Raw genomic sequence first — 15043 nt, 5'->3', positions numbered from 1 at the left:
TACTGATTATAGCAGCTTTAAATTTTGTTAAAGTAATTAAACCACGATGCAAACTGACCGTGTGCAAACTTGCAACTTTAATAACGTTGTACAGTACGATTTCAACAGCATTCTTTACAATGCACCCAACCCTCTTTTCCCCAATAAATAGAATTTCATATAATCTAAGCTAATCATTATACTTTCCTCAAAAGTTTAACATTTATTGGTGGACGGTGATGTCATTACAAAGGTCTCTCTTTTTTTTTTTCATTATAAAGTGGGGTTTCAATGTCTTGAAGGATCATCGATTTACAGTCACTGTCAAGGATCAAATGACGTCATTCAGCCACAAATCACATTGAATTGTAAAAATCTTTGGTAAATTTAACAATTCAATGTTACTAAACTCAAAAGCACAAAGTCATCCAGGTCTAACAGGCTAGCTTTATAAATTTCTAGGTATCAGTCTTTTCATTTTTCTCAGATTAATAAGATTTTTCTTAGATTTTCAGCTTCAATTTAAAGATTTTTAGTTATTATGCATTTGGAGATTTTGAGTAAATATGCAGCATAAAAATGTGCACCCCATAACCTGACACAATAAAATCAGCACAGTAATGAAGGCACTTCATTCTGTAAGAGAAGGTAAATCACAGTTGTTTGAACAAAAGGTCAGACGAGAAACAACAGCCTGCATAGCATAGCTCAACACAAAAAACAAAAGGTCAACCAGTCTCAGAAAAACAAACAAACAAAAAAAACGTCATTGTGTGTTTGATTATTTTTGGTAACTAAAATATTACTTGATAGAATAGTAAAACCTCCTCTCTCTGATAGAAAAATTACTTTATGTATGTCTTGCTCTTAGAAACATATAGTATGTACATACAGTAATATAATCTTTTGTCAGTAGGAGTCCTGTACAAAGAGTCCAGAAATCCAGAGATGGTAAGAATCCGTACAGATGTTGTCTCTAGATTTGATTATAGCCAGATAATTTGCCTGAAGTCCTCGGATCAGGAGCCACGCTGGGACTCCCAGAGCTGGTCGGACGACGGGAGCCACGCTGCAGGGCCGTGGCGGCGAGGTGAGGCCTCTGTGCAGCGGGGTCCGAGGCAGGAAGGATCAGCTGGAGCCGTCGTCTGCTACCTGTTCCTCAGGCTCTGTAACAGACTGTAAATGTCCTCCTCCTTACTGAGGCCCTCAAACAGAGGAATCAGGTCCAGCAGCTCTGTGTCAGTCATGTCGTCAAACCAGGACTGCACCGGGACCTGTGGAGAAACAACAACACAGAAGAAACAGAGAGACAGAAAGGTAGAGAGACAGATTTAATTCATATGATCAAGGAAGAAAACTCAGCTGACAGCTGATGCTAAAGTGTTGCATTATAGGTGAAGAGCTGGTGCGAGTTTTCTGTAAATAATTAATGGGGGAAATGCATCAAAGCCATGAAGACTGGCAGCAGCTCCACTAAGCGACTTCTCCACAGAGGAGAGAACTATCATAAAACTGGGAACACTGCCTCTGGCTCAAAAACAACACTTCAGATCAAAACTATGACAATGTCTCGCAGATATAATCGTTTATATCATTATTAACTTCACTGCGAACTTATTCCTGCTCTACAGGTGTGTTTTAAAATGGCTTTTATTCAGGGTTTTGGGGTCAAGATCAAGTGAAATTTGTGGGATTTTTGCGAGTCAAGTGTAAACAAGAGCAGTAAGATTCCTGGGTCAAACACGGATTCTCAGAAAACATATCCTATACCATGTACCTAAACACATCACTCAGCCTTACTTCACCTATCTGAGACTGTTGTAACATGCAAAAATAATGCAGCAACTGTAGTGTGAACACTGGTCAAGGATAATGGAAGTTTTAGGTCAAAATCACTACTGTTTGATGTCAGTCAGAGAAATGACGTACTGCATTCTCAGGGTGGAAGATGTAGGAGGCAGGTGAGTTGTCTATGATGATGACTTTACTGAGCTCTCGGCCCAGCCGGCTGAGGTCTTTGACGTAGTTTCCTCTGTGGAAAACACACGATTCCCTGAAGAGCCGGGCGCGGAACACCCCCCACTGGTCCAGCAGGTCTGCCACAGGGTCAGCGTACTGAAAAACCAGAAAAACATTGGGCTGATGTCGCGAATGTATTGAAGCATTAACTCGACTGTCGCTGAAACACTCAGAAAAGCCCGAGGACCGACCTTTGCTAAGCTCGCTGTGAAGAGGACACATTCGAAGAGCTCCCCCATCTTCTGGAGGAACTCATCCACGTGGGGCCTCTTCAACACGTACACCTGAAACGAAGACACAAAAATAAACACGCTGTTAGAGTTTTGATGCTTTTCACAACAGTTGACATATGAATAGCTCTATGCATAGCTGTAACTGCTTCCTCCTGTGTTGTTATGGTGTGTTTCCAGTAGTTCCAAGTTTGGAAGCGTCCCAATTTTCTTCATCAATTAATTATCTATTATTACTGGGTATGATGTTTTTTGAATTCGAATAAAATGCATTTTGTGACAGATATTCCTCTATGTGAACCTAAATCTTTAATGTAATTATTCACATACAAAATCTTGGAAAAAATGGAGGAGTATATCCGTATCTAATGCTAAAAAGAGTTAATAAATGCAAGTGGCAAAAACTGCTTTGTTTCTCCCTGGGACAATACACAATACCAGATTTAAATTTTAAAAGAATGTTGATTTCAGACTACGTTCTTGTAGGGCTGCTGTTGTATTGAAATCATTTAACAACTGAGAACCTTTTCATCTCATCTCCGTCCTCTTCAGCAGGTGTCTGTGGTTTAGTTGCTGCCTCCAAGTGCAAGTAATCAAGCATAGGCCAAAGCAGATACAGAAAGCCTATCCTGGATTACTTGAACCAGGCTACAGCTATTGTATACGGCTTCTTCTGCTTCTTCTTCAAACAGGACACAGAAAACAAACCTTTACCATCAACATACTGTGCAAACAGAAAAACCCTGTCTCTCATGTGCCTCTGTTTCTTGCTTTCTGTCATTTTTACACACACATTTCTGCGCGCTCAGCATCAGCAGCATCTTCCAGACAACTTGGGACATTTGTTTAGCTGGTGACACAGTCATGTCACGGCTCATGTATCTTTATAGTGAGCAAGGGACTCCACAAACACAGAAGAATAAAACAGGAAGCACTAAAGGAGGAATATTTGAGCTGTCCCACTTTGACGTAGCTATGAGATAATAGAGAATTATAAATACTGAAGGAAAGAAAATGGAGCCAAAGGTTCCATGGGAGCCCTTATAAATTAATACATATTATTTTATTCAAGCCCACTTCTGGAAGTACTTCATATCAGTGTAATATTACCTGATGAACAGTCCCATCAATCTCCACTGGAACGATGAAGTCTGCATTGCTGATAGGCTGCAGGACGAGGCAAACAGAGAAACCACATTATTTTTGGTCACAAAAAAGCACAGAGAAAGGTAAAATACTCCTCTAATGTGCCCCAGGCAAACTAGGGAGGCTTTAAGCATAATGTGGTTCCCTCTGCTCCAGCGCCCTACGTCTCAATGTTAGATAAAAAACCTGAAGTGAGACTCCGGGGAGAAACCTAGGAGCCACCGAAACAGGATGACAGACAGTGAATGCGGACCGCCATTCTCTCAGCGTGACTCGTGTCATCTTTAAAAGCAAGGAGAAAGGGGGGGGTGGAAAGATAGATGCCGGAGGGGTGTGGGCGGAAGACAAGCGGAGGGCGTGAAGACGAGGATGAAAGGATTAGGTAGGAGGCACAGCGATGTCATTTCAGAAAGGGGAGCGAGAGAAAAATAGGTGACAGAGACAGAGGGAAGAAAACGTTTCTCTGCGTTTTCAGAAGCACAAAGGAAGCTGCTTCCATAAGAACTTGGCTGTCACCTGTTTGGATAGTTTGTTGTAGAGACAGAAAAGAATAGAGGATTATTTAGAAGTGTCAGTTTATAAGTCGAACTGACTAATTCATCCACTGATAATCTGAAAAAACATTACTCCTAGGTAGAATAATGTTGACTTTGTATCTTAGAGTGTGCTTTCATCTATTTTTAATTTACATTTCTGCCTTACAAAGTCAGACAGCAGTAACTACAGTAAATAGTAAAGTTGAGAAAAACAGTTTAAAGTTTTAATTCGACTCAGCCAAAGTGTGTAACAGCTCATAAAACCAGTCGAGTCGGATCGTTCACCATATATACAGGTACTGTCTTTTGGCAACACCAACGAGACAGTATATAAACATTTCATATGTGGTTATAAGCAGCTATAACTGTTTTTTAATGTATTTGGCAACAACGTTAACGCGTCCTCTGGGCTTCAATAAGTGGAGGCTGCTGCGTAAACAGATAATGAATGACAATACGGTAAAAGACAGCTGTAATATTAGAAAATATGTCTTCGAAGGAGTTGATGACAATTATTTAAACTTTTAAAACGCACTTATATCTGTGTAGCACTGCATTATAGTCTGTTATAAGGCATTTATTAAGAGTGTATAATGCTTATAAGTAAGGAGGAAAAAGTAATTTTTTTAGGGCAGGTTTGTCCTCAGGTCTTAAAATGATGGGCTCTTTTTTCCATAAAGCCACTCCAACATTTTTTAATGAACACTAAACCATCTGCCTGTGGATATAAACCTGCCCACATCCCCCAGTGTTTGTACTGTATGTGCAATCTCAATGCCACTCGCCTTCAGGCATAAAACCGCAGTTAAAAGGTAGAGTTCAATACCATCCAGCAGAGGGGGTGTTTGCTGTAGGAATACTAACTCGGCACTTTGACCTTCCACTTGTCACCTGTGTAATGTGTCTAATACGACCACTGTGATGACAGTGGAACAATGGAGCTGTAAAAGATGTTTATGAAGTGCAGTTGCACAGTCAAGACGCATGTGAGTGTTTCTATAGATACTGTAGGTTTTCAGCTCTGGTTAATATTTACTGTAGCGTCAATCGTCTAAAAACAGTGCTAGTAATGAGCAAAACCAGTGACAGGTGGAAAAAGAGAACAAACAAGCAGCATTAGTCCTACTTTCACAAAGAGAGGAGAAGGAACAGAGAGAGACACAGATGGAGGAAGAGATGCAGAAACAGACTTGGCCTCTGCCTATTGCTCTTCTGCTGAATCACTCCATCATCTGAAGACCGAGCACACAACAGCTGCTCATCGCGCCACGTGCTGTAATGGACGCGGATCCGAGGCGGCGAGAGATATGGAAGCGGCGGATGGCAAGAGAAAGAGAGAGAGAGAAAGAAAGAGAGGGGGAATATATGTATGTCTGAGAGAAATGGAGGGAGAGGGATGAAGGAAATGATAAGAACGAAAGTTTGTTTTATGGATTTCTGCTGAACCAGAGTTGACCTCAACATGGCTGATGGAGGGAATTTCTTCTGGTTTGTTTCACCTGATGATTAGCCTGGCCTGTGATCCAGTCTTTCCTTTATATACTATACATCTATATACTGTTCTTCAAGCACTCTTTAACAAAGTAAGAAAACTTGCATTAAAAGCCTTTTAGAGCTGAAACCAACAATTATTTTCACTATCAATCAACAAAACAGAGGCTGGGCCATCTTTGTTTTGTACAACCACTCCTCCAAAATGCAAAAATATTCACTTTACTCTCATAGAAAACCCGCAAACATTCATAACTTAGTTGCTGGAAGCCTTGAATTTCTCCTTTTATTCATCTACTAGCTGTTTCAGCTCTAAAGCATTTATTTAGATTGGCATGTGGATTTAAAACACCTAAGGCCGTACTCTGTCCATGGACTTAGTATTCTTGTTTTTCACAGTGTGGCTTGGCCCCTTAATGTCACATAAGGTAAATCTTTTTGGCAACAGTTGCAACACTACAGTGCCAATTCTGTAAGGTCCATAAATCAATGGTTTTCTGCTTGGTGTGGAGAATTTGACTGGCCTGCGCAGAGCCTGACCTCAACCTCATCCAACACCTTTAATGTGAACTATTACACCAACTGTGAGCCAGGCCTTATCGCCCGAGTCAGTGCTGGACCTCCCTGCAACCAGGTCCAGGTCCTGCACAGAAGCAGATTAATGCCTATGGTCCTGTGCAACAATCACATATGGGTGCAGTCTTTCTGTCCACATACTTTTGGCCATAAAGTGAGTGTTTTCATTCCTATTTATGTAAGCTGCTTCAAAATACAAATAAACTTTATGCATTATAAATAGCATATTCCTTCAGCTACACATCTAGCACATACTGGCTCTAATCCTGGCCGTCGCATTATCTCCTCGTCCATAACATGCAGGATAAAGCACACAGTATGTGACGTGTTATGTAACATTTCTTTTTCAGTCTATGTCCATCTGTGAATCGTCTGTGTGGAACGTTCCCTGTTAGTTGTGGTTGGTTTTTTTTCCTACTCCACTGTTAACTTGTACGTTGAAGTGCTTCATATTTTGATCCGAAGTTACCTCCAAACCCCACTTCTAGAAGGAAAAAAATCTACAGGAAATCCTGCAGGGGCTCTGAACGGAACTGAAAATGCTGCGTATGTGTCGCGTTCTGTTTCCCACTCTTCCTCTCCCAACTGATTTCCATTTATTGCATTGCCTGAATCCATTTCATACCACATACTGATCTCTGAACTAAATAAATTTTGATGGACTGAGTATCCGGTGAGCGACTGAGTTTCTTCAAAAGGGGGAGAAAAAAGGAGCTCCTGTGTGAGTTTCTGAGTTGTTTTGTCAGGAGGGAAAATAAAACCCCTCTGACTTTTAGAACAGATCCAGGATTTCTGCGAAATTCATCACGCAGTCATTCAAGGCAACGGTACACTGTATTGGACACACCCTTGTGTGTGGGTGAGCATGTACGTGTGTGTGGCCCCGTACTGCTGGCATGTGACTGCAATGGGTGGGTCCAGTACAGTGTGTGTACATTTTTCTCTCCCCTTTGCCTTTTCCACAGCAAATGAGGAATTAATTCCAAGTCATATGAAAATGTACTTCTCAGAAGTTGAACAGTTTCCCTTCGCCGCCAAATAAAACTAGAGCGAACACAAAAGACTCTTCAGCTTCACCTTGAGCTGTTTTGTTGCTCGCGTCTTTCTCATTTGAGCTGCACTCATACTGGGGACAAAAGACGCAGATACAGAACACACAGCTGTAATAAGATCAGCTGGGGCCGACACAAAGCTCTGCTGAAGTGGGTCACTAGGTGTGCCAGGTGTGTCAGTAGAGGGAATATTTGATGGTGCAATACAGGAATAGGTCATCAACACATATAAAGAAGAGCTGAGCAGTAAATTACCCTGTATCTGTAACAGGACACACACACAATGTAGTTGTGTTAATTAACATTATGAAACAACTTGTAAATTCCTGAACTACTTGAGAACTGAAAATATCTGTACATCTTGGTCCCTGTAGGCCTGTGTGACCTTTTTGGGGGATATTTGACCAACATCTTCAATACACCACCATCATATTTACAGTCTGATCCTGCATTGGTGGTACAACACATCAAGGATTTATGGTGCACTCTGGAAAGACTGAAGCACCTACAGTACAATGTATGCCCTGTCGTTGCAGTATTATAATTAGGAATAGAAATAATGACCTTTCTTTCTAGTATGTTTTGATATGAAAATCACATATCCCTACACATTTTAGCTACACTAGCACTGGGCTCTGGGCGGTGGCACTGGATGTACTGTCATGACATTCATGGTCCCCAGAGGAAAACTACTGATTTTAGTGAGTTTTTCTCCAGTGCCACCATGAAATTGACATTTGTGGCTTTTAGTGAAACGTCTTAACAGCTATTGCATGAACTGCCTTGACATTTGGTACAGACATGTGTGTCTGTCGTGTCTCCATCAGGGTGAATTATAATAACATATAACAGAATAGCTAAGAAGCAGAATAACTGACTCACATAGCTGCTAGCACAGCTGCAGACTCTTAGTCTTGTTGAGCTTTTTAAATTAGGAATTAAATGCTCCTTTAGGGGTTGAGAGAATTCTCCCACTACTTAATGTAATAAAACCCAGTGACTGTTAAGTCTCTCATTTTTCAGGTTAGTGTTGTTTGGTTTTGTGTTTCAAAAAAGAACTTAATTGCAAGAGTTTAACAAACACATCACATGTGGCGGACACGTAAAAGGGGGAGTTGGTTGTTAAGGGTTAATCCTTTTAGCTGTTAACGTTTTGGATACTGTGCATGGTTTTCACTGGACATGATACTACAGGTACCTCCTGCCAAACAGCTGTACTGAAGATAAATCCCAGACATGCTGATCTACTGCATGTTGCACAGCTACTGAGGATGTATTGGTTGCTATGCCAACACCTTGTTATAGTAATAGTTAGGTCTCCCTTTTGCCTTCTTCTGTTTTAACTGATGTTCGAAAGCCATAATACCCTCTCAGACATACTTCCTCGTGATATACCTCAGTGACGCTGCCAGTGCTCAGAGACACCTCATATTAATTGTCACCATAGCATCGTATCCATAATCACAGCAAAGAATGGCATCTTCAGGATTTATTTCTGTATAATCCTATTATCCTTCTAAGGCTGTGGAATAACAGCATGATACAACTGAGATGCTGAGAAAAAAGAACAAGAGATGAGTGTCTGTATACTTAAATGTGTTTGTATGCGTGTTATAGAGAGGTAGCGTGGTGAGATACCTTGAAGGAGCTGTGTACGAGGGTTTCGTCCAGGTCGATCACCACACAGTTCTTGCCGTAGTCTCCTATACTGACCTCCTGGCAGGAGGAACTTGGCTGGAGGCTGCAGAGACAACACACACCCTTTACAAAATGATGCACATACAGAGGTTCGTTAAAGGGAACAGACTGACACACACACAGAAACATATACTACTGGGGGTGTGATGGCAGCTCAGTCAGAGTGTTGGAGATAATCACTTGCCCAAGCATTAATGTCCTGCAGGACGGTGTCACTTAGCTTCTGAGGAGGCTGGAGAGATGTATCAACACACTGATAATGCAATATGATACTTAAATGGGACTTTGGTTGTTGCAGTATTATAAAAGTAGCTTAAATTTCCTGTTTTATTTTCTTAAAAGCTGGAGAAGGCCGAGCAATATGGTTGAAGCCACTACTGGCATATTAATAAGAACAACTTTCCAATATTAACATATATCACATCAATTCTGCACTAAACATTTAAGTTATATATGGATGAGAAGTTCTGAAGCTGCCTCAACCTTTATGCATTTCATGTGCCTGAACATGTACATGTAAACTCATGTTGAAATCATTCATTTGGACAACAGAGTTTTATAAATAACATGTCATAATGTGATTGTACAGTTTTTATTGTTTTTTTTATTATTGCCCAGCCATAAACTATTGTTGTGTTAGTATTGTTATTGTGTCAAAAATATTGTGACAGTTAATGTCAAGTGACCATCCATCATATATCACAACTGTCCTCTTCAGCTGTTCCCTGTTCAGGAGTCCCTACTATATATTTTGTTGACTGAGCTCTGTGACTGTGTTGCCTTCAGGGTCAGCGGGGAAAAAAGAGAAACATTTGCATCCTCTGCCAAGCAGGCCTGGGGTTACAGACAGGCACGGGGCAGATGGTGTGGCCATAGGGGGCACACACTCACACACAGTTACATTCATGCACACACACAAATCTATAGAGAGGTGAAGAGCAAGGACTCTGTCAATCTCTCTCTCACACACACACACTACTGTTCTGCTCAGTATGCCAGTCATTTTCTGCATTTATCTGTGCTATAGTGCGTTTTGGCCAGGTTGACTATATCTATCATGTCTTATCACGGGACTGCATGCTGATGTATCACAGGAAAAATTCCCTGTGAGCAAGGACACGGAATGACATCCTGTCAGGCCATGATGAATGTGATTTACACATGCATGTTGAGCAAAGAAAGAGAGACTGATTGGGACCTTGACCTTTTCACCAGGCAGCTGCACTGCGATAACAAAGCGCCACACCTAAATCTGCAGCCGGGGGGCGCTCTCCTGAACCAATAACCAATCATTTTTCTTTATCAGCGAAAAGCAGACAAATTCAACAGCGTGTGTCCCCATTTATGTTACATGCAATACTTTAACTTCAAACATCAAATCTGATAAATGGGCTACCTTTTAAGGTGTAAGAATTAAACATGACTAAACAACCATTTTAACTTACATTACTCTTGCACTTCTCAGTATCAATAGAAGTTGTCATGAATTCAAGACTCAACTGAAAAAAATCTCATTTTCAGCACCAAACATTTATTTCCCTGTTGTTAAAAACATTCTTTTGTTTTTCATCAATTTTTGAAATTTCTATCATCTACCTTTGTTATTTTTGTTTGGTCATACACTTTCTTATAAACCCCCATGGCTTCCTTTCACCCCTGCACATATTCCATGAGCTCTGCTACTGTATGTTTTTATGTGATATTTTAACTGTGCAACCAAAGACTAAAAAGACTAAAGACTACTATTTAAAACCAATAATGACAAAAGTAAGTGATACATACATTTCAATGCCAGTTTGTATGTTTCTTTAGTTCTAAAGTTTAGAACTGTGAAAGAGTATGGAATATATTTGCGTTATATATACTATATTTACTCTGTATTTGTTTTGGATATTGGGACTGTATGGGCAGAATGACAGGGCTATAGAGTCAATGTGTACTATATCATGTCAAATGCATTTTGAAAAATCTATTTATTAATGAATTACTTATGATTATATTTAATGATAAAGAAATTATGTTTTAATAAATTATTATTCTTCCCTCTCATGACAACTGAACACACTCTATACACTCATGTTTAGAGTCAAACCACAGTTTTCACATTGCAGTTGAAAATGTCCTTTTATCTGATTTCTACTAAATTGGTACATTATAAACATCTGTCTATATGCTCTTTGTAAGATGCTAAATATGGAGGGCTAAAGGAAAGAATCACCATTTATTTGTTGGCTTTTATGTATGTGTGATGTCTGTGTGCTCTTATGTATTTCTGATGAGTTTTTGCTTTTGTGGTTTGGTGCTCTTTGACACAGTCTTGTGTCTCTACTTGGTATTTTTGCAGTAAAACAAACAACTTCACACAAAGTTGCAGAGACATCTCGTTTATGTGCTGACTTGATTGTCTGATGTTGGTCGTGACACTGTGTAAGTTACAGTAAACAGTGACGCAGACATGACCTGTCCAGGTCATTTTGAGTTATTTAAGTCTCGGAGTCTTCGCCTGGACCAAGCTGGGAATTCAAAGAGCAGACCTCATCGCCACATGCACTTCCTGCCATTGAAGGGAGGTGTCTGCTGGGTGGTGTAGTTTAAAGCTTGGCTACGACGTGGGATGCTGTGAGTGTGAATATCCTAAATTACAGTAAACCACAGGCACCGCGTACATTCCAAAATAGCTAAATGAATTGCCGTTTCAGCACAAACAAACCAGGGATCAGATAAATCCTTCTTTCTGGTGAACATCTGACAAAGTAAAAAAGACTGAAACCAAGTCTCGTTCTAATGGACTGACAGTAGTTCATTTACCACTGAGTATATAATCACAACGTAATCTTTCTCAGTGTAGACTGATACCTAATTTAATCAAGTCTTTTAAGGGCATCTTGTCCATTTGTTGACCCAAACTGCAGCTGTAAAGGTCTGGTGCAAAATTCAATAAATTTGATCTAATGAGAAAATCAATCTCATGTTCTGTCTCAGTTAATATGAGAAACACCGGGAAAATGGACAAGAGGACAAAGCAACAAATAAATCATATGATAATAAATGGATTTAGATGACTTCTTTCTACCAATTGTATGAGTGGAGGGTAAGCGGCACAAAGCGAAGCTTTGAAATCTGTGTGATTATCAGAATGGGACGGTGCAGAATTTTACCTGAGAGCAAAGAAAAATCACCTCCGTGTCAACATCCACATGCAGCTCAAATGATGAAGCGCAGCAAGCAAGAGGTAGGAGGTTACTGTGATGGAGCGAGTTGAAGAAAAATGAAAGATAATAATACATACACTGGGGATGGGGATGACCTGGACCTGGTCACACTGGGGAAAATAAACAGAGAGAGAGAGAAAGAAAAAAAGAGAAAGAGATTGAGAGAGACAGGGTGGAAAACCGGAGAAAAGAGGCCCGGGAAGCAAAAGGAAAAAAAAAAAAGAAAAACAGCAAAAAATCGTTGCAGGGAAGAAATCGACAACATCAATATTGTAATCAACAAATGCACAGGGAGAGAGGGAGGGAGAGGGACAGAGAAAGAAAGGGACATATAGTACACACACGGTGATAGAAAGTGAGAACAACTCGCTCAAAAACAAACAGAGCTACCATAGTAACAAATACGGCTGGCCAGAAATCCAGCAACAGTACACTGCTGGGAGGGACTGTGGGCAAGGACCCAGCTCAAAAAATCAGCCCCTACTCTATAACAAGGCTTTTTATGGCAAGGTTCGCTAGGTTCACTCTAAATTAATGGGAACTCATTTGTTAAGGAGGAGTCCAGAGCGGGTCAGCGATGACCACATGTATAGTGTCCGTAAAGGGCCACACATTCCTCCCCTGAATGAGAGACATTTACAGGTAAACAGGAGTGGAAATGTGATATGATTCTGCTCCATTTATAGCCCCCGTGTACCTGCCTTGGCAGCAGAATGCCGTGTTTGTGGAGGAGCTCGGGGGTTTTGGCGCCTTTTTCCTGCAGCCAGAACGTTCGCTTCACACATCCTCACTACACTGGTCAGAGTGTGTTGCGAGGAGAGGGAGGAGGGAAAGAAGGAGGAGGAGGCGTGGGTGCCAGGCAATCCATCACACCGGACACACACAAGGCCCACTTTATGGGGATTAAAGAAGCAGCAACTATGAGTGCATGCGTGTGTGCGTACATGTGTTGTCATGGGTGTACCGTAAGGCTTGTGCAAGCTTGCGCGAGCATGTGCCAGAAAGGGCGAGCGTGTGTGTGTGTGTGTCTTTTGAGTCTTCTCAGCGTGCTCCGTGCTCTGTGTGGTATTTTGTGTGTGCGGTTGTGTGCGTAGGCAGATATCGAAGAATGCAAGATGGGAAGCAAGCCCGTATTTTCAAGCAGAGGATGGTAAACAACCTCTGGGTTCAACGGGTTTGAAGCAGCTGGAAAAATTTGTGGAGGGGAGCTCAGCGAGGCTGCACAGCGCCTCAGCCTCAGCTCTCTGCAGGGAAAGGCAAACCCTAACAAGCTTGCTGTAACAAAACCAAACAAATGTTACTCGTTACTGCATCTCTCGAGTCAAACTAAGGTTCCTGTCATAAAATATTAACTAATTCCCACAAGGTTTTGGTCATGTGGATGCAAATGGTATGTAATTTGGACTCTGGCCAACTGTGATGTGAGAGAAGAATGAGCTTCACCTTGGGAGGACTGCCATTCTCCTCTGGCGGTGGGGGCAGAGAAAGTGTCTTGTTGTTGGCGGGTGGTGGCTCCACGTGGTAGTCATTGTAATTGCGGAAGCAGCAGAAGAAGGGGCTGAAAATGCTCCGGCTCCGGTGCTTCTTTAGGCTGCTGTTGGACTGGGAGACTGGAAGAGATAACACCCAAAACAAATAGAAGAAGCAAGGTTAGATTAGGCTGCTTTGCATGTGACAACCAGTGGTGGAGGAAGTTTCCAGATACAACACTGTGTAAAAACTCTCACACGTTCTGCATTTAAAATGTTATTTTGGGAAATGCAATTATTAGCTTCCTAGGTGAGAGTGAGATAAGTAGACTGATACCACTTCCATATCTGTTTATTCAAAATGAAGCTACAGCTAGCAGCAGGTTATCTTAGCTTAATACAAATGCTGGAAACAGCAGCTTAGCGCAATCCAAGGGGAATAAAGTTCACATACCAACATATCTAAAGAAGAAATGTGAGTGTTGTCAGTCTTCTCGTCTAACTCTCAGTATTATCAATAAAATGCCCTCAAAGAATTGTATCTCTACTTGGTCAGTAAGCTAGTTTAACACAGATCCCAGAAATCCCAGACTTTTTGGGAGACACTGTGGTTTAATCTACTACAATGCATCACATTTTAGAAGCTTATTTTATGTTTTGTATATAAAACCTTAACTTGTAACTGGTAACGGTAGCTGGTAAATATTTGACTTTATGTGCTTCGTCAACAAATAACACAAAAAAAAAAAAGGCCTCTCTTGACTTTGAATAAAGTGCTGTTGTAAGGCCATCTCAGTGTAGCGTCACCTGTTGAGAGTGGGTGTCATATCTGTTTGAAAACCTCTACTCTTATGAAAGCGTCATCCACTGAAGGAAAAATGCACAAGTGATGCTCAGAGTTACAGACAGACATCATCGCATTATTGTGACAAAAGGATTCGAGATGTATGTTGTACAACACAGTGAGGCATCGGTTCATGCAACGGGGAGCATAGGGACAAAAATAGTCATCCTCAGAGTGCCCTCTGGGAAGGTAGTCCAGTTAATTAACATCAAGAAAGGAGAAGACAGCAAAAATAGACAGATTAATATAATCTACTATATAAGAGAGGAAGAGGCAGAAAATATGACAGTATCATAAAAAGAGAGAAAGTAGAAAACGTCTGAACCCCTTCATAAAAGAGACCTTGAATGTCTAGTTAAAATTACTGTTAATACACAGAAGATTCAATTAAGCAGCTGGATTGTGATATTATTTCTCTTACTGTATCTGATAATAACGAAATCTATATTCACATGCAGGGCAAGAAAGACCAGTGGCTGAGTGCTGCAAAGCTCCAGAGAGAAAACAACATACACATATAGGTCCCTGGTTACATCATTCCTCCCTCACTGTCTCTGAAGTCCATGGCCTACTTTCACACTGACAGAGGAGAAACAAGTGGGCTCAAATGGTCTGTGGGCCTCCATAAATGCTCCATCAAGGATTATGATTTTTATATTTTCTGTTGGTGAGGATGAGTGGATAAAAATAGAAATTTGGGCAGCTACAGTGCAAAGGCTAAAATCTGACAGCGCAATTATCCCAAGGTGTTCCTGAAGTAGAAATTCTGCCGGTGTAATTGCTTTAAAGGT

At 41.0% G+C, this 15043-nt stretch overlaps 1 protein-coding gene across 1 annotated transcript in view; it reads right to left on the bottom strand.

Annotated features, from left to right (window-relative positions):
- Positions 1–54: 54 nt before the first annotated feature.
- The window catches only part of ctdspla (CTD (carboxy-terminal domain, RNA polymerase II, polypeptide A) small phosphatase-like a), a 31134-nt gene continuing 16145 nt past the window's right edge, over positions 55–15043 (bottom strand). The window contains 8 exon segments of the mRNA XM_018673807.2: positions 55–1253; positions 1909–2094; positions 2190–2282; positions 3339–3395; positions 8668–8745; positions 8747–8770; positions 12017–12049; positions 13383–13549. Of these exon segments, the coding sequence (XP_018529323.1) occupies positions 1128–1253; positions 1909–2094; positions 2190–2282; positions 3339–3395; positions 8668–8745; positions 8747–8770; positions 12017–12049; positions 13383–13549 (764 nt within the window). The 3' untranslated portion in view covers positions 55–1127.

The sequence above is a fragment of the Lates calcarifer genome, linkage group LG24 (assembly GCF_001640805.2).
Source record: "Lates calcarifer isolate ASB-BC8 linkage group LG24, TLL_Latcal_v3, whole genome shotgun sequence".
NCBI classification, from domain to species: Eukaryota; Metazoa; Chordata; class Actinopteri; family Centropomidae; genus Lates; species Lates calcarifer.
Note: the sequence above shows the minus strand (reverse complement) of the source record. Positions and strands in the feature narration are given on the sequence as shown.